Below are 25,018 nucleotides of genomic sequence, written 5' to 3' on the forward strand. Positions count from 1 at the left end.
GACACAGCTCCTAAAAGGCTTCCTGCTCCTCCCTAAGCACAGAGGCGCGATACTGCGGTGTCCTCCACTGGCGGGTTCACTAACCTCCACTACAGAATTTCCCACTTAATAGTGGGACTGCCCATTCACGAGCCTGTCTTCCAGCCACACTGTTCACTAACTGCAGAATCTAGCACCAGAAGGCACACGGTAATATGCGGGGTTAGCGAGTTCTACCTCAGAGGCAAAGAGAGAGAACCTCATAACTTGATATACACTAGCGTTTTCATAAATAAAAACCATATGTATTTCTATGTAAGAATCATAAACACAGATTCCATTACCATGATATCCCCTCTCCCCGCCCCTCTCTCATGCTAGGCACTGAGCTCAGGGCCTCACACATCCTGGGAAAGCTCTTACCACTGAGATAAACTCCCAGCCCCAAATTAAAATCTCTTATAGCTTCTTCGGGAAAGAATACAGGACTACAGTTAAAGTGTATGTCTGAACTTTTAACTTGGTATCTCTCCCTCGTCTCAGAACGGCTCATCACTGACAATCAAATCTAGAAATGTACACCTATGGCAGAAGGCAACAAACCCACAGGAATTCAGCCTAACCACGGCTTCCTCTTTTTACCCACCACATCCTTTAAAGAAATGGCATACATGGCTTCGTCTCAAATATCAAACATAAACTTCCTTTCTCTGGGGAAGGATCCAAACATATGTGAAGGAACGTCATAGGACCCAATCACATAGACATGTGTAAAGGAGCGTCATAGGACCCAATCATACAGACACCTCACAGCCTTCATCTGCCTGAACCTCCCTGCAAACTTCAGGGAATCTCTGTGAGTTCAAGGCCAGCCGGGTCTAGAGCGAGTTCCAGGACAGGCTCCAAAGCTACAGAGAAACCCTGTCTTGAAAAAAAAAATTCCAAGGGAAAGACATAGGTTGTAGTGGAGTTCAGCTATTTAACAATGAAGCTCCTGTTTGTTCAGCTAGCCTAAAAGTCCTAAGTGGGAAACAGGAGGGAATCGTATTAGACAAGAATAGCGATTCCTAAATAGTGACCACACTGACGTCACTGAGCAGGAAGCTGTGAACACTCACTGTGAAACGGACAGTTGACCGTAGAATTCAATCACACTCGTCTTATATGGGAACTCCAGCCACACTGGAGTCATTGCCTAGCAGATGGCATACTTAGCGCCCTGTGGCTTGAAACCCAATGTGTTTGATCTGACCTTTTATAATATAGTAATCTCAGATCAGTTATGTTTGGGGAAGATGGTAACCAAGTTAGCATCATCTATGATATGTGTCAAATTAAGCATTATTACTTTTTGTATTCGGAACTACTGTTAAGAATAACCATTGACTGCATATCATATGCATTGTGAAATTTCTAGATAAATGATTAGTGATTTTTTTTAATGACTGAACAGTGATAATGGACATTTCACCATATACGAAAGCTACACCTGAATTGTGCTAAGAAAAGGAAATAAAGTCGGTATGTATAGGTAAAAGTCTCTCTTGGAACATGACAATGAAAGGGAACGCATGGTACTGTTGGGCTGTCCAATGGGAATAAACCATTTATTCTTCTACCTCTCCGTTGGGGGGGGGGGGACGAGGACAGGAAGAGACAGAGAGAAATCAGAAGAACTATCCAGAGCTTCCAGTACCGATGTCCACCATGCAGCAGATGTATCAGATAACGTTATTTTGTCTTGTTCAATCTCCACAACAAGCACACAAATGTGTGGAGGCGAGAATGCAGGCCTTTAAGAGGATTACTGGTTGCCCAAGTCGAGCGGGACAAGAGATGGCCAGGCCCAATTCTACCCAGATTTCCGGATGCTATAGTACAAATCTGTCAACACTTCTTTTTCTTGCTTTCTATAGAGTCACGCCAGTATGGTCTAGTGCCTGATGACGACAACACGGTGCAGACATTTATTGAGTCCACACTGCACGTCACACGAGACATTGAATCCTTATTTCACTAAATGCAACAAACAAATTGAAAACTAAGACTTAGAAAAGTTAAGGGACCTATCCAAGGTCACTGAGCTCAGACGGGCAACACCAGGAACCCCATCTGATACACAGACCACACTCCCTGCACAAACTCTCATTCCATTGCCTTTAGCTCCTCAAAAACTCATTCAGTCATCAGAATGAGTTCACTGCCTCTGAGTGTGAAGAAAAGCAGAGGAGAAAGATATATGTTCGGTAGTGCTGTTTCTAATAAACACCTGGCCTTGGTGCACACCCAACATTAAAATCACCTAAAAATGCCAATAATTTCTTCCACAATACACCACAGTATGATCTCTCTTTTGAGTCACAGATCCTCTTTCAATACACGACATGACGTGTTTCCTTTACCGAGCTGTACTGTTTCCTGAAGCCTGCATGTAATCGCCACATAATCATAGAAGGCATTTGTGAGAAGGGTTCAAGTCAAAAGGAGTTTTCCCATCACTGAATCTCAATAATCTAGGAAGCCCAATTAACTATAATACCCATTTGCCAATATTGCAGTTACCCCAAATTTTAGTGATTTGCCATCAAACCCTAAAATTATTTAAACATACAGTATTTTTCTATTAATGCCCTTCGTTTCTGACTGAGACTCAACTGCAATGAATTATTTAACATAAAACTGGAGGGACTCCAACAGAATCATTAGCATTAGTAAACACCTAGTTAATGCGCTTTAGAACAGGCCCTAATGGACTCCAGAACCCGCATGGGTGGTGATTTGGGCCCAGCACGGAAACATCTTTGTGAATAATGCACAGGACTCCACACCTCACTCTCCAGTCCTCTGGGCTTCAAACTTCACTTCAATGGAAGACTCCACAATGGAATGCCTAATCCAGAAGAGTGAGTTTGTGTGCACTCAAACACAATATGGAAAGGCTGGGTTAGTCTGGCTTCTGCACATAACTTAGTGCGCTCAGAAATAATATTGACAAATTGGACCGAAATAATGGTAATAATAATTATTATTAACAATAATAAGCTTGACTAAATGTTTTCTTTCACTTAAAGACAGTTTGCATGCATGGACAGACAACTAACATTCATTGGCACATCAGGGATTTAAGGAATTAGCTTATTTATGATTAATTAAGACTTTCATGAACATGATCACAGCGAACCAAAGGCCACAAGGTACACTTGGACGCTCTGATAGGTTTGTCTGAGGCTCTGTAGGAATCCCTTGCTTGGCACAGTTAATTGTGCCAAAGAAAGTTGTGACAGTTGAGGAGGCAGCTACACCTCCAGGTTAAGAGGTGCACTTCCTGCCAGTAAACTCAAGATTTAACAAACCCATTCCACATGACACTGTTGTCATCTTGCTGTTCCCTAGAACATGGATCTATCTTTTTAAGTATCCTAAACATTCTCTGACCTTGTTGTTGTTTGTGTGTTTGTTCTTTGTTAAGTCGGTTGCTCTTTCTCAAAGACAATACTCTGAACTGTACTGCTGCAGCAATTCAGGAGACTGATTCATAGAGTCCCCACAACTTCATAGCTCACTTTTCTCTACAGCAGCTGGAAGGTTCAGCGTCCTAAGAACTGAACACCCAAACCTCCATTTATAGGACCCGAAGTAGGGAACAAAAGGTCTCAAGGTATCTGTCCCACTTCCTTTAGGTTGGCTATGTTAAATAGCTTCAGGCACACGTCAACATTTCAGCGATTCTCAAAGCTAAATTACTGGTTAAACACCTAATACCAAAGAACTTTAAAAATAACAAGTAACCTGGGTGGCCGCAGAACCCCTATGGCGGTGAGGACCGGGTGTCCCCTCGCGGTCCACTGCGGGTGCAAAAGATACTAGTGGCTGAGAGAAGGAACCCAAATTAAAGGCTTGGGACGGTCCACAAATGAAGCCCAGATCCTGGGGAAGAGGGGGCGCCTCTCCGAGCGACATCCTCTTCCATCCCTGGTCCACAGTTCGCCCGGAGGTGGTAGCTGCCTGGCTGGTGCTCGGAGCACGGGTGTGGGCGCGGGGCCGAGGGAGCGAGCCCGGGGACAGCAGTCCGCGCACGGGGGTGGGGTGGGGTGGGGGTCAGCGGAGCACACTCACCGATGCGGCTGAAACTCTCTGACAAAGTTCTCCTCAACTTCTTCATCCTGCCGATCTTCTCGCTCGGCTGCGGCTCAATGAGGTCGCACATCTGGGCGGCGCGGGGCCCGGGCAACTTCGCGAAACTGGTCCAGCGCGTAGCGCAGACAACGGCGAGGGCGCGCGGCAATGCGCGGGGAAGGCGGCGCCTCGTCCTGCTCCTCCGCCTCCTCGCGGGCCGCGGGCGACACGCAGCGCTCGGCCGCCTGCGGGGCTCGGGCCTGGGCCGAGGCTGGGCGCGCGGGGGCGTCTTAGGTGGTGCCGGGGGCGGCCGCCATCCCCGCCGCCCGGGGGGCCCCGCGCCGCGCCGCCGCCCGCCTCATTCGCCCTCCTTTGTAAGGCAGAGCGGCGCGGCGGCCGCGGCCGGCGAAGGGAGGTAGAGCGGCCGCCGGACGAGGCGCGGGCTGCTGCGGGAGACGCGCGCGGGACAAGTTCCCAGCCCGAGACGCGGTGCCGCCCCGAGAGCCGTGGCTCCTCTGGCCCCAGGCCTGGCGCGCAGGACCCCGGCGCGACCCCGCTGCCTCTCCGACTCCGAGGCCTCCGCCGCCCTCCTCCCTCCCTCCCGGACCCGCCGCGCCCCCTCCCGGCCGCCCGCGCTCCGGCCGCCGCCGCCGCGCTCCTCCCGCGCGCTCCACCACCCCGGCCGGCGCACTGACGGACAGATGGACAGACGGACGGCCACTCCGGGCCCCGCGCAGACCCAGCCCACCCGCTGCGGCGCGCTCCGTGTGGTCCCCCTTTCCCCCCGGGTACGGAAGGTTTGGGGAGGGTGCAAGCCCGTGCTCGCTGACCTCGGGGACCCAGTCGGGTTTAGGACAGACTTGCTTGGTCGGTTTGAATTTACAGAGAAAGTGAACGCTTTGCTCCAAAGGGAGGGAGAGGCCCCGTTTTAATGGGGTCAAGCGCAAAAGCTGAAACTGCTCCCTGGAACGTACAGAAGTCAGGACTCCTGTGTGTCCGCCCCCCCCCCCCCGTCCTGTCTCTGGGTGACAGGGATATCACTGTAGGTGACTCCTCAGAGGAATACCCGTCCGTCGGTAAACAGAGTCCGAGGTCCTTGGGCTCCTTAGAACCTATGTTCACAAATGCCCGGTTTCTGAATTGAAGACTTAGAGGCTAAAAACCATGTTCACCCCTTTTCCCCGCCTCAGCGAATAAACTTGAAAAATGACTAAGAGTGGCTTTTTCTAAAACCCAGGACAAACAGTTCCGGCAGAAAACACAGAGGCTTTTTTCTAATAAACTTAGTACTCCAAACGTCAGTCTCCCAGGGGAGAGTGAAGGAAGATGGGGGAAGGCCTGGTGTACTGATTACCGGCCAGCAAAGTTCTTATGAATAGAAACGTTAAGTAATCTTGAGTCATCTGGCTGTGTAAGTAATAGGGGCTTGTGCGGGTTTGACAATGCTGTTTGGTTTAGAGGAAGTTTTAGGGAGTTTGTGTTTTGTCAAAAGATTTTTATCTTAAAACAAAAACTAGCCCCCTGCCTTCCTTAAATTGTGAGGTAGAACGCTGATGTGTCCCGCCCTGTGCTGAGCGCATTACAGGGTTTTTGGTAGATTGCCATCGATATGAGGCAGCTAGTCAGGTCGAGCCCCCAGCGGAGGAGAGAGCCAGGAATTCATGAGAAAAGTCAAGATAACTTAAACGCAAGGACGTTGAATCCTGACACCCGTATCTCGATAATAACAGAGAGCACCAAGTGTGGCCTCATACAGGAAAAAGTTTTGGCGTTTACCACTTCCTCAGATTGGTTAGAAAGTCAGCAGTTACAACTGAGTAGCGAGAGAGAGACTCACAGGAAGAGAACCATGCAAAGAGATAAATTCTTCCAGTTAACAAAATGAAGAAATGGTCACTGCGTGTCTTCGGCCACGCTCTTGTTCTCGTTGGAAATGGCTGGTTTGAATACAGCACACAGGCCCAGCGTCGTGGCTCAGCGGTGTTTGCTCTCAAATGCTGTGTGTGTTTGTGTGTGTATGTACCAGCACATACATATGTTTTGTATCTGCGTGACTTCTCCTATCCTTCTGATTTGTTCAAAAATGCAATTACTTCTTAAATTACCATCTATGCATACAAAGCTAATGGATGTGACCATTTTTTTTAAATAACATAAACTTGCATGGGTATGTCTAGGGTTAGTAGAGAATGCATATTTTAAATTAAAATGAGGCAAAAACCTGCATAAATATCGACATTTCTGTATGATAGGAAATTTCTGGAAACAAAAGGAAAACCTAGATGGGAGAGAACTTTGTCTTTGCAGCCTATACTTGCAAGTGGAATCTTGCAATACTCCCCAGACGCATTCACTTTACGTAGCAAAAATACTAACTTAGAACATAATGGAGCTTTATTTCCTTTTCCCTTCTTGACTACAAACTTTCAGTCGTCTTGACGGCCAGACTCCTCACCGGATCAGAGTCGTTCATCTGGAGGCAAAAGCCTCCAGATGAAGCTCGGCAACTGCAAATATCTGTGTTTGTCTGTGGCCTTTCTTGGTTGTGTGCTACACCGGCAAATTCTTCAAGAAACCTCCAGACTAGCAAAGGAAATTATCTTCATGCTTTTGAGATGTGTGTACGTCCCGTTAAGAATTCAACATGTGTATGGGGGTGGGTAAATGTATTTGTGTGGGATATGTGTGTGTGTGTGTGTGCAGATCTGTGTGTATGTGTGTTTGTGTAGGGTATGAGTGTGTATGTGTTTGTGAATGTGTGTATATATGTGTGTGTGCAGATCTGTGTGTATGTGCATGTGTATGTGTGTTTGTGTAGGGTATGAGTGTGTATGTGTTTAGGAATGTGTGTATATATGTGTGTGCAGATCTGTGTGTATGTGCATGTGTGTTTGTGTAGGGTATGAGTGTGTATGTGTTTAGGAATGTGTGTATATATGTGTGTGCAGATCTGCGTATATGTGCATGTGTATGTGTGTTTGTGTAGGGTATGAGTGTGTATGTGTTTATGAATGTGTGTATATATGTGTGCGTGCCATACTGCACACATGAACGTCAGAGAACATGTCTCAGAAGTTGACTCTGGAATGCTGTCTTGTGGGATCCAGGAGATGAACTCTGATTGTCAGGCCTGCCAGCAAGTGCCTCTACCCACTGAGCTATTTCACCAGCCAGAAAGATTCAACTCTATGAAATTTCTCACATTTGCCTTCATCATGTCTTACAAGTTCCACAAGGCCTGAGACCCTACCCTGAGAAAGGCGCAGTGCATGCTCCAGAGCGGATTACTTGCTCATCCGAGAGTGGAGAATGGATTGCCGTTGCTGTGAAATGACCTATGGTTTGTTTAGAGAAACAAAGATATGTATCCAGCATCTGGGTGGCATATGTTTTTGCAGTGGGAGGATGGATCTGTGCCAGCCCTCTGTCTGCACTTGTGGTCCACAGACCTATAATTGGGGTGACCTAAATTGAAAGTGCAGCATCTGAGAACAAAGGTATCTAGGGCCTGCCCCTCAAGTGTTGACCCGTTCCAGATCCACCAGTGCAAGTGTGGTAGGGCCTGGAGACGTAACTGTGCAGCCAGGATCCATCCGTAAATGCTGTGTAGCCTTGGACTAGTAACAGCCTACTTCCTTATCTGTAAAAGCAGAAGTCTGAGCGAGAGGGAGATAACCCTTGGGGTCATTAGCTACAAGAATCTGATTCTAAATTTAAAGATAAAATTACCCCACTCTCAGCTTACAAATTAAAACTTGATAAACCTTTGATATATGAAGGTTGATGTATAAGGTACAGGGTATTTCCTAAATAAATAAGGCAGAGATTCATTGACAGAAATTCCATGTGATGAAATGTCCATCATTTCTAGTCACAGTAGACAGCCCATGAATTTGTTGTACAACATTGTGGGTCTTATTACAGATGGGCTGCTGTGCTGCCAGTAATTAGAAAGGGAGGGAATTCTGATCCTAATAAGCTGTAAATGCAGGATTTGATTAGGATCAAAGAACCAGCAAAGCAGAACCACCGACCCATAACAGTGTGCAAAAAGAATCAGGGGAAAGAAATTCACCAAATCAGGAAGCCAAGGACATGGATAGCAGAGATGGAAAAACAGATATACTTATTAATGTAAAGTTTCACAAAATTGACATCCAATCAGAATAATTACTAAAGTAGTAGAAGTTTATGGAATTAAATATCCTTCAAGAAGTCTGAAATGTTCGAGTTAATTATTCTTAGGATCAAATGTCTTTCATTTCTGAACACATTCAGGGAATGAAGGAACACACAGTTTAGGTAGTTTGTATAATTTTTCTGAGTCATCAGTGAAATTGGTACATGTAATTCAAAACACTTAACTGTTCCTGCTGCCTTTTATTCCTACTGATGGATAGGTCTGGTTCATGACAGTTACCTCCCTCCCTCCCTTCTTTCCTCTACCCACCATAAGGAGAGCCATGAACCCAGAGAGGAGAGGAACATGGTTGCAGAGTCTAGTGTAGCTGAACTCCTATAAAATGAGGCTTCTTGTCTTTCTTCATTCTGTCACCCACTGTTTGCCCATTTCTCATTCAGATTCTTTTCAGATTATCAGAAATCACTCCTTTTTGACACAAACCTCCAAATTTATCCAGAAATAAGGACTGCGTTTGCCTGATTATTTTGTGGGCAGGCCTGAGCACTTTCATTCTAGAGTTGAAGAATCCCAGTGACCTAAGCAAAATGGTCTGCTTGCAAAGAGTTGGCGGAAGAACAAAGAAGTTGTGAAAGCATCTAAGTAATGTTCCATATAACTCAGCTCAGAGCAGGTCTGAAAGCCATAGACTACACAAGTCAAAGCATGCATCCAAGACTAGCAATAGTGCCCATCCTATTAAAGCATTCATCAGAGACTAGCAATAGTCTCCATCTTATTAAAAATGTACTTAAAGACTATAATTTGCCATGTTAGTTAAAATTTTTTTTTTTTTTTTCTTTTTTGGTTTTTCGAGACTGGGTTTCTCTGTGGCTTTGGAGCCTGTCCTGGAACTTGCTCTGTAGACCAGGCTGGTCTCGAACTCACGGAGATCCACCTGCCTCTGCCTCCCGAGTGCTGGGATTAAAGGCGTGCGCCACCATCACCCGGCAGTTAAAATATTTTTTCAGTTGTTTAAATAATTTAGTTTGCAGAAACTATCTATATGAGAAAATATCTACCACTATTTCTAACAAGATACAATTTGTTTAATCCCATCCTTTGGTGCTGCTTCTGTGTGTTATACAGATGCATCATTGCATAAGAGTCTTCATTTATGGATGGCATCGGCTTCAGTGTTTCATGTTCCATCCATGATAACCACGCTTCAGAAGCCAGGCCTGTAGCCGAACTCTGGACGTGGATGGTTAGAAGCTGTTGCTTCAGAGAACCAAAACCTTAAGCCTTTTTAATCAGTAAACACAAGTCCTCTTAGGAGCAATTAAATAAAAAAAAAAAAAAATCCTATCTTTCCTTCCAGGATGAATGACAATTTGTCTGCATTCACGTGTCTGTTCCAACCAAGTACCTACAAGTCAGGAGAGGTTGTCTACAAAACCGTCAGCGATGGTGTCTTCATGTGACACGGCCCCTAAGTGCAGCGACTTACTACTTATAACTTCAAAGTGTAGTTGAAGTAATACATGCTGTTATAATCAGCAGTGACTTGAATCGGTGGTCCCATTTTATTCTAACCTTAATCTTTATTTATCCCCCTCGGAGAAGCATTATTAACCCTGTGTTAACATGTAGAACCGAACCTAAAGAGGGCATGAGAAGGTGTCTTAGTTAGGGTTTCTGTGGGTGTGAAGAGACACCGTGACAACAGCTCTCATAAAGGAAAACATTTAATTGAGGTGGTTTACAGTGACACTTTCAGAGGTTCAGTCCATTGTCATCATGGTGGGACGTGGCAGCATGCAGGCAGACATGGTGCTGGAGAAGGAGCCGAGAGCTCTACATCTTGATCTGGCAACAGGAAGTGAACTATGCCACCGGGTGTAGCTTAATCATAAGAGACCTCCAAGCCCGCCCCCCACAGCGTCACACTTCCTCCAAGAAAGCCACACCTCCTAATAGTGCCACACCCTTTGGGGGCCATTTTCTTTGAAACCACCACAGTGTCTGAGATCATCACACACACTCCAGACTTCCACTGAGATGCTTTCAGTTTTCAAAAGAGTTTGGTGTAAGCCATCTTTGTAGCATGGTGTATGTCTTTCCCATATCTGAAACGTAGTTGCACCTCTAATATAGAATGACAGAAGAATTCAAAGAAACAAGTCAGACTTTAAAAATTTAATGAATGGGTCAAAATTCCTAAATATAACACTGTATGTCGGCCTTCCCACATATGGGAAATGAACGTGCTCTTGAAAGACATACACCTGACCTTGGAAAGAGGGTCCTCGCTACTCAGATTGGTGCTTAGAAATGAACTAAACATTTTTAAGTTATAATTTAAGTCATTGCTACATGCTAGGCATCCAAAGGCTCTGCCTATCACCTCACTAACACTCTGAGGTCTCTTTTATTATTCAGTTTGGCAGGTAAAAAAATTAAGGCCCATGGAGATCAAACTGATTGCTTAAAACTAGCTTGATACTAATATTATAAGACTCAGAGCAGAATTACAAAAATCTTTATTTTGTAAACCTGAGGTAACAGTCGATGGAGGCCCCAAAACCACTAAAGGCATGAGGTAAAACATGTGTTCACCATTCCGACCTGTTTGGGCTACTTTAAAAAATATGATACACTACGCAGATTATACATAATAGAAATTTGTTTCTCAGAGTGCTGGAGGATGGGAAGCCAAGCCAAGGTTAAGGTGCAGGCATATTTCGTGCCTGACGTGGGGCAGCTTTGACAGGAAGTGCTTCTTACTGCAGTCTCATGCAGGGACAGCAGTCGGTGTCAGCCAGTAAAGGCTGTGTGTTCTTTCATTCTCATGAGAAATATCAGACTGCATGCATCTGATGTTCTTTACGTTCTTCTGAAAACTCATTAAAAACATATAGTGACTGGGTTTATTTATTTTATTTTTAAAGAAAGAATCTTGGTGTATAGCCGTGGCTTATGAGGAACTTAGCCTATGTATCCTGACTGGCCTTGAACTCACAGTGATTCTCCCTGAGTCTGCCTCCGAAGGGATAAAAGTACAAACATAAAAGATAAATGAACAACATGATTTGGGAAGTTAAAAGACAAAATCACCACAACGTATTAACTGAATTATCAGTCTTAAGAGAACTGAAACTTTACACTAGCCACTGGCTAGGCTGAGAAGGAATCTTCCAAAAGATGAAAGTGATGATGGAGAACCCTGCCTGTCTTTTTTGCTCTTTCCCGTGGTCCTGTCCAGTAAGTGGGTTCCACAGTATATGCCATGGCAGAGCCAACTATATCATAAGTCAGGCTTCCTTGAGATATTTGATTGCCTCCGTCCTGGATATTGGCAGGCATTCATGGATCTTCAGACTCTGAGTTGAGTTTGCTAGTAAGAAAGATACAGGCCAAAGCAAATTAACATAGAAAATCAACTAGAAAGCACTAAAGATTATACAGGGGAAGAAAACAATATTATTAATATCTTAAAAGACTTAACAGCTACTGAAATGTTATAAGATAGTATAGCCACTAAACAAGACATAGATACTAAAACTTTTTCATTTTTACTATAGATTACTATACTATAGATTACTTACAGTAAAAGTAACCAGGTGGCCGTGGTGCACACCTTTAATCCCAGCACTAAGGGGGAAAAGTCAAGCAGATATTTGTGAGTTCAAGGCCAGCCTGGTCTACTTCCAGTGCTAGTTCCAGGACAGGCTCCAAAGCTACAGAGAAATGAAAAAAACAAAACAAAAGATAAAAGTAAACCCTTGTATAGTAAACTTTTCAGTTAAAAAAAATCAGATGAAAATTAAAAATATATATAATGAGAAAAACCTCCCATAAGTCAAAGCATGATAAGGCATTAGAAAACCAAGAGAATAAAGCACAAGAGAGGTGCAGTCTAGTACAGGAAATTCCCTGTCTGAATAATGGGAGTTTCAGAAAGGAAACAAGTGGAAAACAGAAGAGGAAATTATCAAAGGAACAATTCAAGAAAATTTCCTGGAATGACAGGACATAACTGTACAAAGTGAAAGGGCCTATTGAGTTCCAAGACAATGCCTGAAAATAACCCCACACTGAAACACATCATTGTAAAAACCACAGAACCACGTGGACAAAGGGTATTGTAAAAGCTTTCAAAAGCCAAACCCAAGATTCCAAGTAGAACTGGGTACAGAATGGCTTTAGGCTTCTCAGCAGCAACACTAGATGACAGAAAGGAACGCAGGGCATGGCTGCTACCCTGGATGCCCATCTAGACCAATGATGCATTCAGTGAAAGGCTAATCAAGCTCTTCACACACCAAAAGTAACCAGAGTCACCTCACAGGTCCATTGCTGAGGCAGGTATCAGCAGAGCTGTTCAAACAAGAGAAAATAGAATTAAAATAAAAAAACAACAGGGTTCTGATATGCAAGAAAAGACAGAGAGAGAAATAAGAGAACCCAGGACCATAGGCCTAAAGAACACTGGACAAGAACTGGAGCAGAGTAAATGACCTTAGGAGAAAGCTCGTCCCAAATGTTTAAAACACATCTGGGAAGAATTACAAAGCTAGAGGTGAGGATGGGCTGGGGGCATAGCAGTAAGAACCAGAAAGCTCTTCTGGTCCATTCACCCAGAGCTGGGCACAACTGCCCACTCAGGACTTAGATAACTCAATGGATCCAGCCGTGAATGTAAACAGAGCATACTTAGTTCCCACCCAGGCTCCCAGCAGTGAATACTCTCCGGTTCTAACATGAAGGTAGTAAGCACTTGGCTAAGGCAGCTGTTTTTACTATGGTCAAAGGCCAACATAGTGGGCAGTTCTCCCACCGTGGCCTAGAATCCAAACTTAAATTCACACTGATTCTTAGAGACAAGGCCTGCACAGCTCTCCTTTCTTGGTTGTCCAGATACGTGGGGATGGGGAGCAACAGGGGGTGAAAGCTAACCACATTCAAGCACAGCTGGAGCCAGCCTCTTCCTCATAAGAGACAAATTACAAGGAATCCGGTAGATAGTTAGAAATTATTGTCTCCTGGGAACTGAGAAACAAGAACTGGCGGAGTGGTGTAAGAGGCATATGTTGGACAATGGCTGGTGTGTGTGTGTGTGTGTGTGTGTGTGTGTGTGTGTGTGATCTTTACTTTCCCCACAACTGGTATGGTTCTAAAGGCGCTGGAAGTGACTTGTTGCCTTGAATGGATGGAACGATCTGATCTGCACATTCTCTGAATCACTCTAACCCATTATAAAGAATTAAAGGGATGGGAAGGTAGGTGCTGGGTGTATGAGGAAGATGTTAGTGGTCAGGAGCCTGGAATCTGGACATGAAGTGATATTTGGCTTGAACTCAGGTGTGGTGGCCAGGTTATCTAAAGGAGATTTGTGGCTATTTGGAATCTAGGATGGGAGAAAGGAGCTCAAGATTGACACTGCATTTTCTGAGTTGGACAATGGTTAGGTAGTCGCGCCATTCATTTAGACAAGAAGTACTGAAGGGGTATATAGTCTGGAGGAAATGATTTCAGAGTTGGGTATCCAAGGCCATCAAAATTGTGAATCTAGGGCTCCAGAGAGACTGCAGGGCTAGAGAAGTGGATTTGGAATTAATATGAGACTTGGCAATCGTAGACTACCTAACAAAACTCCCAATACCAGGCATGAGACCTTTCCAGTTGTTGGTCTGGGAAGTGAGTGCAATACTCTCAAAACAATATCGGCTATTGTTGTTGCCGTCGGTTGTCTCCAAGAAACTGAGAGTAAGCTCCCAGTGCTGAAGACATCCTGTGGTTTGGACACAAGACCCCGAGAACCTGAAAGGGACTGCACTTGTGGACTATCTTTCCTAGCCCTCAAAGATGCGATGACAGCTTCAATGGGAGGAAAGCCCTCAATAGTCCTACACAGCTACAATGCCCACAAACCACTGTGATGACCAGCATTGCCCAATAGCCCTAAGGATGCAATAGGCCCGTCATGTCTTGGCAATACCCGGTAGCTCTGATTGGACTTAGGGCACACTCGATATAAATTTTACCTGGTACTGGAAACCTAACCAACCACTTAGGACTAGTGAAGTCATGGATCTTACTACCACTTCACTACACCAACAAAATGTCTAAATGCATTCTAAATATTGATCTGTATAAACCACCAATACACCTAGCTCTCACCACTCATCAACCAAACTTCTCTTTGCAACATATAAAAAAAGCCCAATTGGCCAGGTGCTGGTGGCACACACCTTTAATCCCAGCACTCAGGAGGCAGAGGCAGGCGGATCTCTGTGAGTTTGAGGTCAGCCTGGCCTACAAGAGCTAGATCCAAAGCTACAGAGAAATCCTGTCTTGAAAAAAGAAAAACAAAAAAGACAGAAATGGTCAAAATACAGAAAGCAAGTATCTGAGTGGTAATTAGTTCCCATAGATACATCTACAATGTGGCTCCCACACCTAAGGCTCATGGATCATCGAGAAAAAAGAGGCCTAAAGATTGTAAGAACCAAAGGACCAGGAAATCTGCTGTGAGATTGTATTGTTTAGATATAATAGGGAAGTTTCACCCATGATACCTTAACAATATGGCTTCCGGAAAAAGACCTGAGGAAGTGCAATACCAATACATCCTATGTGGAAGAGATAATTTCATGGGGTTCAATCCATAAACAAATAAAAACAGACAACTAGGGAATGTTGAGAGAGAGTGGAAGAAATAGTGTTCTCCAGGGATGAAACTCCAATGCCAAATGGTCAACCCCAAATCATATACATACAAGTAAAGGGAGTAAGCAGGTTGTATTCATATTTATTGTGTGTGTGTGTGTGTGTGTAGCAGCAATAAAGAAAAACAGGTCATGATTTTAAGAGGGATCCATGAATGATACATGGGAGAGATAAAAAAGACAGAGGTCATCTGTGGAAAATTATATTTTTATTCAAATTTTTAATAAAGAAAGAAAAGACAGCCAAAGTTCTAGAGGTGTGTGAGATTGCCCAAGGGGTCATATAAACAGGAATTAGCATCTACGTATCTATTATCTAGAACTGAAAACAGAGGCACAAAGAGATACCTGTGCACTCCATGATCCTAGCAGTATTTTCCACAAATGGCGGCACATCTACATACTAGAATACTATTCATCTTTTAAAGGAAGAAAGCTGATATGGGCTAAAATGTGAGTGATGATGAGATTATGCTGAGTACAATATAAGTCAGAAAAGGACAAAGACTGTGCAGTTCTTCATATATGAGGTACTTAGAGCAATCAAAAACATTAGGATAAATGGTAGAACTGTGGGTGCAGGGTCTAGGAGGAGGGAGCTTAGAAGGGGTATTTAATGAGTATAAAGTTTAAATTTTACAGAGTGAAGAGTTATGAAAGTAGATACAGCATTGCCATATTTGACACCACTAAATTCTGCACATAAAAATGTTCATGAGGTTTGATTTTATTTTTTTGACAAAATGGAAAGATGGGTGGGGGCGGTGCTTATAAAGAACTCAAGGCAGACGGGGAAGGATGATAAAGGGAAGAGGAAGAAAGGGGAATGACAGGCAGGCCTGGGAGTAGAGGGAAAGACTGTGTATTACAGGGTTTCGAGAAGGGTGTTGAAGGTAATGGGATGCCCAACTATGAACCAAGATAGATATGAGAGGCAAGAAGGAATGGCTTTTACGAACCATAGCCTGAGCTCTGGGTGTCTGAGTATGTAAGGAATCTCTGTAGCCACAGATACTACATTTCCTCGAGAACTTCCTGTGGAACACATATAATATACTTCACCTCATTAATCCATGAAGTAATGCCAGTTTCATGAAATACATGCTGTTACTAATATCCACATTTTTTAGATAAGGAAACAGAGTGGGGAAGGGCCCAGCTCACAGGAACCAAGCTGGGCAGCTGACATCTGGCTCCAGAGGACAAATTCTTGAACACTGCACTCATCTTGCAAATGGTTTGCCCCAAATTGCACAACTCACTCATTCATTCGGCAAGCCTGCTGTGTGCTAGGTCATTCAAAGCAAAGCTCTGATTTCATGGATTTGCTAGTGGAAGAGGTCTCAACAAGTGAACTTTAAAATGTGTGTACGTGTAGTAATGAACAGTAAGAAAGTGGAGTGGGCAGTAAAAGGCCGTTAGAAAGGAAAGCCATCCTGAGAGGGCATCACAGAAAAACCCCGACGACTCCCAGGCTTGTGACTTGAAAAGATGGAATCCAGGCTAAAGGAACGGGAAGTACATTGACCCTGAGGTGAGGGTGAACGTGACTCAGCAGCAAGCCTGGGACAGAGGCAGAAGGAGAGGGAACTAGGGAGGTAATGAAATTCCAGGGAGATAGGGCTGTACCACCTTCAGTCTCTAAGACTTGAGTCATTGTTCCAGCCATGGTAGGAGGTATTCGAAGGACTGTGTGCAGAGTGGTAATAAACCATGACTCACACTCCCAACTGTGGTTGAGTCCAGACTCTGCATTCTGTGACATTCGCCCCTTTGTGCTTGTCATGTGGCTTCTAAGCAACTGAAATGTGAGTGGTCAAACTGAAGTGTGCTTTATGTGTACCAAGCACACAAGGTTTCAGACAGTGAAAAATATGTAAACAGTTGCTTATATTCCTTGTGTGTTTAAAATGAAAATATTTTAGTGATGTTATGTTAAGTATAGCATGGGAAGTAATTTTACCCATTCTCCCCCTCTCCCTGTGTGTATATGTGTGTGTTTGATGTAGCTATCAGCAAATTTTTAATTAAATACATGACTCTAGTTCTATTCCTACTGGCCAGCACCAGTCTGGACAACTTCCCCTTGGGTTGATGAGTTGTTCTCAACCTCAGAAAGCTGTAACAACAGAGTAACATGCATAGGGCTGTTGAGAAGTCTTACAAGAACATCTTATGCAATAACTCACATTACTCAGATGACAATCATCCCCCAAATGTGCTGGTTCCCTATAGGTCAAAGATAATGTTAAAGTCTGGTTGTGGTTTTGTGTTGTTTTTCCTATAGAGGGAATGAGGTTACTGAAATCATCTGACCCTTCTGGTTTCCCCTTACTCTTCCTTATGTCCCTAGCAGCATAGTTTTTAAAGCATGGCCCATGCTAACAGAGTTCTCAGAGAATTCTCTCTGTGCAGTGACTGATTAATTAAGACAGATGCTCACAAGGAGCCAATCTCAGAAAGAATCTATAGAGTACTTAAGCACAAATGGTACTTATATAAAAACACACACACACACACACACACACACACATGCATGCACCCTTGCCAAGACTCAGGGACCATTTCAGAAGCTGGAGTTGGAAGGGTATATAAGAGCCACAGGTCAGGGAAGACCCCAGCTGAAATCGTGTCTTCTGGATGTGACAGGACCATTATAGTCATGAGCTCCCAGGAGCTGAGGTTGCTTGCACATGACCTGTACAAGAGCAAGCCAATCAACATTCTAGCAAGGAGGAGCAAGGCACGCCTGAGCACTGGCCCCTAGCTGAAGGGCTACAGACAGTTGATGACTTTTTGAGAAGAGAGTCAGTTTTCTTTAAGGGTACAGTCACTCGTAGGTTAACCATGCCTCTAGGAATGACTCCACAACCCAGAAGAAAATGGGGCATCACAAACTGGAGATGTGGGATTCCCCACTGTATGCTGTGAATATCATTGATTAATAAAGGAACTGCTTTAGGCCTATAACAGAGTTATAGGGGAATAGAACTAGGCAGGGAAAACTAAACTGAATGCTCAGAGAAAGGACGCAGAGTCAAGGAGAATCCATGTAGCCCCACCAGAGACAGATGCTGAAACTTTAGCTGGTAAGCCACAGCCACATAGAGATACACAGAAATGGGTTAAACTAAAATGTAATAGCTAGGCAATAAAAAGTTATAGGTAACAGACCAAGCAGTGTTTTAAATAATATAGTTTCTGTGTGTTTATTTCAGGGTTGAGGGGCCAGGAACCAACAAGTGGCCTCCTTAATACAGTTGATATACTAACATGGTGGACTAAATCCATGTAAAACCTGAGAAAGCTTAAAAAGGAATCTTAGACACAAAAGAACAAAGTTAAGCATGGTTTGGTAATGGCATTTTCTTGGGTGGGCTCTGTTTGCTAGGAGGTTTTTCTGATTCAGTGGTAGCAGAGAAAAAAGCCATGGCCATTTTGAAGTGGTGTTGGAGGTCCTTCTGCATTTGTGTTGATTTTATTGGTTGAAAAAAGAAGCTGCCTTGGCCTTTTGATAGGGCAGCCCTTAGGTAGGTGGAGTAGACAGAACAGAATGCTGGGAAAAAGGGAAGTGTGGCAGACACCATGCTTCTCCTGCCCAAGATGGATGCTGGTTAGACTCATGCCAGTAAGCCACAGTCAAGCAGTGTTACACATTAATAGAAATGGGTTAATTAAGATGTGAGAGTTAGCCAGTAAGAGGCTAGAGCTAATGGGCCAGACAGTGTTTTGATTAATACAATTTCCATGTGATTATTTCAGGTGTAAGCTAGCCAGGCAGCAGGACATGGCTTTCTGGGCCATGCTGCCAGCATGACCTCTGGCTCTTTCAGGAGGCCAAGCATTTAAATGGAGTCTGTGAAAAATGTGCTCCAACTTGCTTGGTGGTAAGATGAACCAACTGTGTGCCTAGAGACGGAGCATTGTGCATGGTTCTCAGAGGCAGCGAGCAGCCTCACCATGCTGGACTGTGTGAAGCAAGCAGGAAGTACTTTATATACCCCAGTAATGCCACAGCTTAAGTTTTTAAGAAGCACTTAGCATTTTAAGAAGCACTGCTGGACAGTAAAGAATTATAGATACACAATAGGGCAGATTCAGACATAAAAGACCTCTAAATGAATCACAATGTTGGATAAATGTATGTAGGCTTGGGAGAGAAGAAAAAGAGTATAGAGAGTTATAAAAAGAGCTAAAAAACCAAAATCTTTAAAGAGACAGAGTATAGTCATAGATTAAAGTAGTAAAGATAATAAAATAAGATGGCTCAGTGGTTAAGAGCATTGCCTGCTCTTCCAAAGGTCCTGAGTTCAATTCCCAGCAACTACATGGTGGCTCACAACCATCTGTAAAGAGGTCTGGTGCCCTCTTCTGGCCTGCAGACATGCACACAGACAGAATATTCTATACATAATAAATAAATAAATAAATATTTTTTTAAAAAAAGTAATAGAGTAAAAATAAATAAGCCATGTAAAGATGAAATATACATAGAGAGTCTAGATTATGTATATTATTGTGTTTTCTTTAAATTTTTTGACTGTGAGTACACTAAGCACAGAGAAACATTTCATTGTATGGGCTGCTAAGCTAAACCAGCATGTATATTATAAAAGTATCTTGACTTTAGAGTTTGGGTCTAAGAATATGATGCTTTGGAAAAGAGGTTCTTCTTTTGTTTCAACAGAGGATGAGAACCTGTGGATTCATTCCAGGTTAATGTGGTTTGATGGACCAAGAGCCCCTGAAATGTCTCCTTAAACATTCCTCAAAAATGGAAGATCATTGGTTAATTAATAAAGAAACTGTTTGGCCTCATAGGTTAGAATATAGGTGGGTGGAGTAAACAGAACAGAATGCTGGGAGGAAAAGGAAGTGAGGTCAGATGCCATTTCCTCTTCTCTCTGGGGCAGACACAGTGAAGCTCCAACCCAGGATGGATGTAGACTAGAATGTTCCTGGTAAGCGCACCTTGTGGTGCTACACACATTAATAGAAATAGGTAATCAAGATGTAAGAATTAGCCAGTAAGAAGCTAGAGCTAATGGGCCAAGCAGTGTTTAAAAGAATACAATTTGTATGTCATTATTTTGGGGCATAAGCTAGCCAGGCAGCTGGGAGCCGGGCGGCAGGAATTCAGCCCGCAGCTCCCTTCAACAGAATGGCGCCCAGATGTGGATAACTTAGTCCACAGAAAGCCTGAGAAAGCTTGGGAAAGAATAGAGTAAAGCATGTTTTCTTGGTAGCAGCAATTTCTTGTGTCTGCTCTGCTTCCTAGTGGCAAGCAAGCGCTCTGATCTAAGAGAGGCTTCCTGACTCAGTTTTAGCTGCAAAATCCTGTAGCTCTTTTAAGAAGTCCTGCCATGAAATACTTAAACGGTGTTGATGAAAAGCTGAACGCATGCTTTTCGGTTTTCAGCTGTAGCAGGAAAAAAGCTGGACCGTTTAAAAATGCTGGCTTTCTGGGCCATCCTGCCAGAGCAAACTCTGACTGTTTGAGGCAGGAGAGCCGACTACAGAGAGAGGACTTGAGTGTTGTCTGTGGATATAGTGTTGCAGCTTGCTTGCTGGCAGGGACCTTGAAACACGTGGCAATAAAAATGGCTATAGCTGTTACCTCTGCCATGAGGATGGAAAGCTAAGGAATTGGCTGGATCTAGCCAGCAAAGCCACAGCTTTAATCCTACCCATATTGCTCAGTAATTTAAAGGCTTGTGTGGTCAGAAAAAGAGAGATATACAGTAAAGAGAGATCCAAAGACAAAGAAAACCTTTAAATGATTTATAGTGTGTTAAAAATATATGCAGGCTAAAAGTTAAAGTTCTTAAAAGTAAAAAAAGGAAGAAAGAAAGTAGTTGGGTGTGGTAGTACACACCTTTAATCCCAACACTTGGGAGGCAGAGGGAGATTGACCTTTGTGACTTCAAGGTGTGGTAGCACACGCCTTTAATCCCAATGCCTGGGAGGCAGAGACAGACAGATCTCTGAGAATTCAAGGACAGCCTGGTCTACAGAGTTATTCCAGGTCAAAGATATACAGAGAACCTGTCTCAAAAAGCAAAAAATAAAAGTAAAAATAAACAAAATAGAGGTTAAAATAAAGTGCACAAAGATGGAAAATATACAGAGACTCTTGATACTGTATGCTATTATACTCTGTTTGAATTGTTTGAATGCTGAGAAAGGAGCAACAGCTGCTAAAAGATATTTGTTTATAAATGCTGCTGAACTAATCCAACATAGATATTTTCAAAATACCTTGACTTCAGAATTTGGATCTAAAGATATGATACTTTGGAAAAGAGTTTCTTCTTTTGTTTTCACAGACGATGACACCCTGCAGATTACATCTATCCCAATATGGTATGATAGACCATGCCCTCCTGAAAGGTTGCTGTGAACACCCTCAAAAAATTACTTCACTCAACTGCCAACGAAACTAGCACACAGGTTATACCATGAAAGACCTGAATAACAGCGCCCCCATTCAGCAGGAAGCAGTTTGGAGAGAAAAAAATGTGCCCATGTTCCCAAATATTGTTTATAAATGTTCTTTTTTTTTTTTTTTTTTTTTGGTTTTTCGAGACAGGGTTTCTCTGTGGCTTTGGAGCCTGTCCTGGAACTAGCTCTTGTAGACCAGGCTGGTCTCGAACTCACAGAGATCCGCCTGCCTCTGCCTCCCAAGTGCTGGGATTAAAGGTGTGCGCCACCACCACCCGGCTTATAAATGTTCTTTTACATTTAAAGGGGGAGATGATATAGATGTGAATAATTTGCATTGATATGAATCTTGGTTTACTGATATTAATTTAAGGTCAATTTTATTATATATATATATATATATATATGTATGTATTTCTGACCTTGACTAAGGTATTGTGATTGTGTAGTTCATGTAAAAATGTAATGTATATAGGTTGTTAATGGATAATAATTAATAATAGTCAAGTTTGTAGTCATGTTAGTTAGATTTTCTAGATGTACATAGATATATTTTAGATAGGCATCCTTCATATCTTTCAAAGATTATAGAATATGGCATTTTAAATGTTTTAATAACTTAGGGCTTTTATGACAATGAGACATGTCTGCTCCTGGCAGCACCAATATACTTCAAGAGGAAGATGGGCATCGAAGAGGCTCCTTATGGAGTTTGATAGCCATTTGGGCAAGAAACTGCTCTTGCCTAGACTATTGCATAAACTGGACACAGAGAACCCTCAGAGAGAGGACTGCTGAACTTGCCTAAAGGTGAGATGGTCTTTCAGGGTTCCTGATTCATGAAAGAGTTTGTGAGACATTCTGCAGGACACAGCAGATAGTGACTGAACTGCCTTTGAAATTTCCTGCTTCATTGAAGTGTCTGCTGGAAACTATGGGCCTGTAGGCTGAAGATGGATGCCCCAACAGTACAGAGGAACTTTGGGTGACTGTCCAGGAAGTGAGATGTCTCTGTGATTTCTAGAGTTTTGTAAGCTGCTTACTTCTCATTTACTTAGGTAATATTATATCCTTCTGGAGTCTTTGATGGAGTTGAAGAATAGATAGATAGTTATAGTTGTTTCCTTTGTTATGATAAAAGATAAAATAGATGTAAATATTGTAACTGTGATTCTTGCTTGATAACTGTTTTGTTATATGTAATTTTGCTATGTTAAACTGAAAGCCTTTTCTTTTTGTTTAAACAGAAAAAGGGGAAATGATGTGGGAAGGTCATTGGTTAATTAATAAAGAAACTGCTTGGCCTTATAGGTTAGAACATAGGTGGGTGGAGTAAACAGAACAGAATGCTGGGAGGAAAAGGAAGTGAGGTCAGATGCCATTTCCTCTTCTCTCTGGGGCAGACGCAATGAAGCTCCGACCCAGGATGGATGTAGACTAGAATGTTCCTGGTAAGCGCACCTTGTGGTGCTACACACATTAATAGAAATAGGTAATCAAGATGTAAGAATTAGCCAGTAAGAAGCTAGAGCTAATGGGCCAAGCAGTGTTTAAATGAATACAGTTTGTGTGTTGTTATTTTGGGGCATAAGCTAGCCAGGCAGCCGGGAGCCGGGTGGCAGGAATGCAACCCACAGCTCCTTCAACAAATTACTTCACCCAATAAACAGCAGGAAGCAGTTTGGAGAAAACTACTTCTATATTCTCAAATATTGGTTGTAAATGTTTCTTTACATTTAAAGAAGGATATGCTATAGAGATTTGCATTGGTATGGATCTTGGTTTATTGATACAAATTTAAGGTCAATTCTGTTATATGTATATTTCTGCTCTTGATTACGGTGTTGTGTTTATGTAGCTCATTTAAAATGCAATGTATAATTAAGAAATATAGGTTAAGAGGTAATCATCTATAATAGTCAAATTTGTAGTCATGTCAGTTAGGTTTTCTAGATATATAAAGATATATTTCAATTAGATAGTTATTCTTCAAACCTTTCAAAGACTAGAGAATATGGCATTTAGAATATTTTAAGAAGTTAGAACTTTTCATGACAATGAGACACATATATACTGCTGACTGCTTCAAGAGGTAGATGGGCACCAAAGAGGCTCTTTATGGAGTCATTTGGCCATTTGGGTAAGAAACTGCTCTTGCCTGAACTGCTTCATGAACTGGACATGCAAGACCCAGAGAGAACTGAACTTGCCTAAAGAAGGTGAAACATCCTTCAGGGTTCCTGCTTCATGAAAGAGTCTGCCAGACATTCTTCAGGACACAGAAGAAAGTTACTGAAAAACTGCCAATATAAATGAAACTCTCTTTGAAATTTTCTGCTTCATAGAAAAGTCTGGGATACTATGGGCCTGTAAGCTGAAGATGGATGTCCCAATGGTACAGAAAAACTTTGAGTGACTGTTAAGGCAGTAAGATGTCTCTGTCAATTCTAGAGTTTTGGAAGTTGCTTACAATGCATTTCCTGTTTACTTAGGTAATATTATATCCTTCTAAAGTCTTTGATGTAGTTGAAGAATTTATAGTTATAGTTTTCCTTAGTTATGACAAAAGATAAAGTAGATATAAATATTGTAACTGTAATTCTTGCTTGATATTTATTTTGTTATATATCATTTTACTATGTTAGATTTAAAACCTTCCTTTTCATTTAAATAGAAAAGGGAAGGTGATGTGGGATTCCCCTTTGTATTCTGTGAATATCATTGGTTAATAAAGGAACTGCTTTGGGCCTATAGCAGAGCTATAGGGGAACAGAGCTAGGTAGGAAAAACTAAACTGAATGCTGGGAGAAAGGAGATGGAGTCAAGGAGAAGGCATGTAGCCCTACCGGAGACAGACACTGGAACTTTAGCAGTAAGCCACAGCCATGTGGCAATGCATAGACTAATAAAAACAGGTTAAATTAATATGTAACAGTTAGCCAATAAGAAGTTAGAGCTAATGGGCCAAGCAGTGATTTAAATAATATGGTTTCTATGTAATTATTACATGAGTCTGGGTTGCCAGGAAATGAACAAGCAACCTCCTTCCTAAAAACTGGACTCTGTGGGTTATTAAAAAAAGAAAAAAGCAAGCCAGACAGTGGTGGTGCACGCTTTTAGTCTCAGCACTCAGGAGGCAAAGGTAAAAGGATATCTTTGAATTTGAGGCCTGAACTGGTCTACAGACTGAATTCCAGGACAGGCTCCAAAGTTACACAGAGAAACCCTGTCTTGAAAAATCAAAAAACCAAACCAAACCAAACAAAACCAAGAACAAAAGCCAAGGGTGAAATGGAAGAGTTAGAGGAGAATATGATCAAATAGTAGATGCATCTCAGAAAGTCTCAAAAGTTAGGAAAACTGTAGTTTTTAAAAGAATATAAATCTTTAGCCTTGGAATATTTTTTTTATTGCTGCAAAGCTCTCTGTACAAATCTGAACCTCAGATATTTAATATGTTATTATAATTATCTGGTCTACTCAAGCAAGAAGATTCCAAATGCCCGTAATTATATCTGTAATCTTAATTATATCATCTTAATTGTAGTCAGTTAGAATGTTCTTATATTTTAAGAATTTGTGCATATGTTCTAATGGAGAGATTTTTCTTTGTGAATTTTTATGGTCTGAC

General features: G+C 42.6%; 1 protein-coding gene across 2 annotated transcripts in view; it reads right to left on the reverse strand.

Annotated features, from left to right (window-relative positions):
- Window positions 1-25,018, reverse strand: part of Cdk14 (cyclin dependent kinase 14) — a 617,691-nt gene that overhangs the window by 514,192 nt on the left and 78,481 nt on the right. Inside the window, exon 1 of one of the 2 annotated variants that reach the window (XM_057758884.1) lies at window positions 4,096-4,395. The exons of the other annotated variant lie outside the window; for it this stretch is intronic. Coding sequence (XP_057614867.1) covers window positions 4,096-4,186 — 91 coding nt within the window. The 5' untranslated portion in view covers window positions 4,187-4,395. Of the gene's footprint in view, window positions 1-4,095; window positions 4,396-25,018 lie in introns of those variants that run through there. 2 annotated transcript variants of the gene reach the window in all.

This window comes from Chionomys nivalis, chromosome 26, assembly GCF_950005125.1.
Source record: "Chionomys nivalis chromosome 26, mChiNiv1.1, whole genome shotgun sequence".
Classification (NCBI taxonomy): domain Eukaryota; kingdom Metazoa; phylum Chordata; class Mammalia; order Rodentia; family Cricetidae; genus Chionomys; species Chionomys nivalis.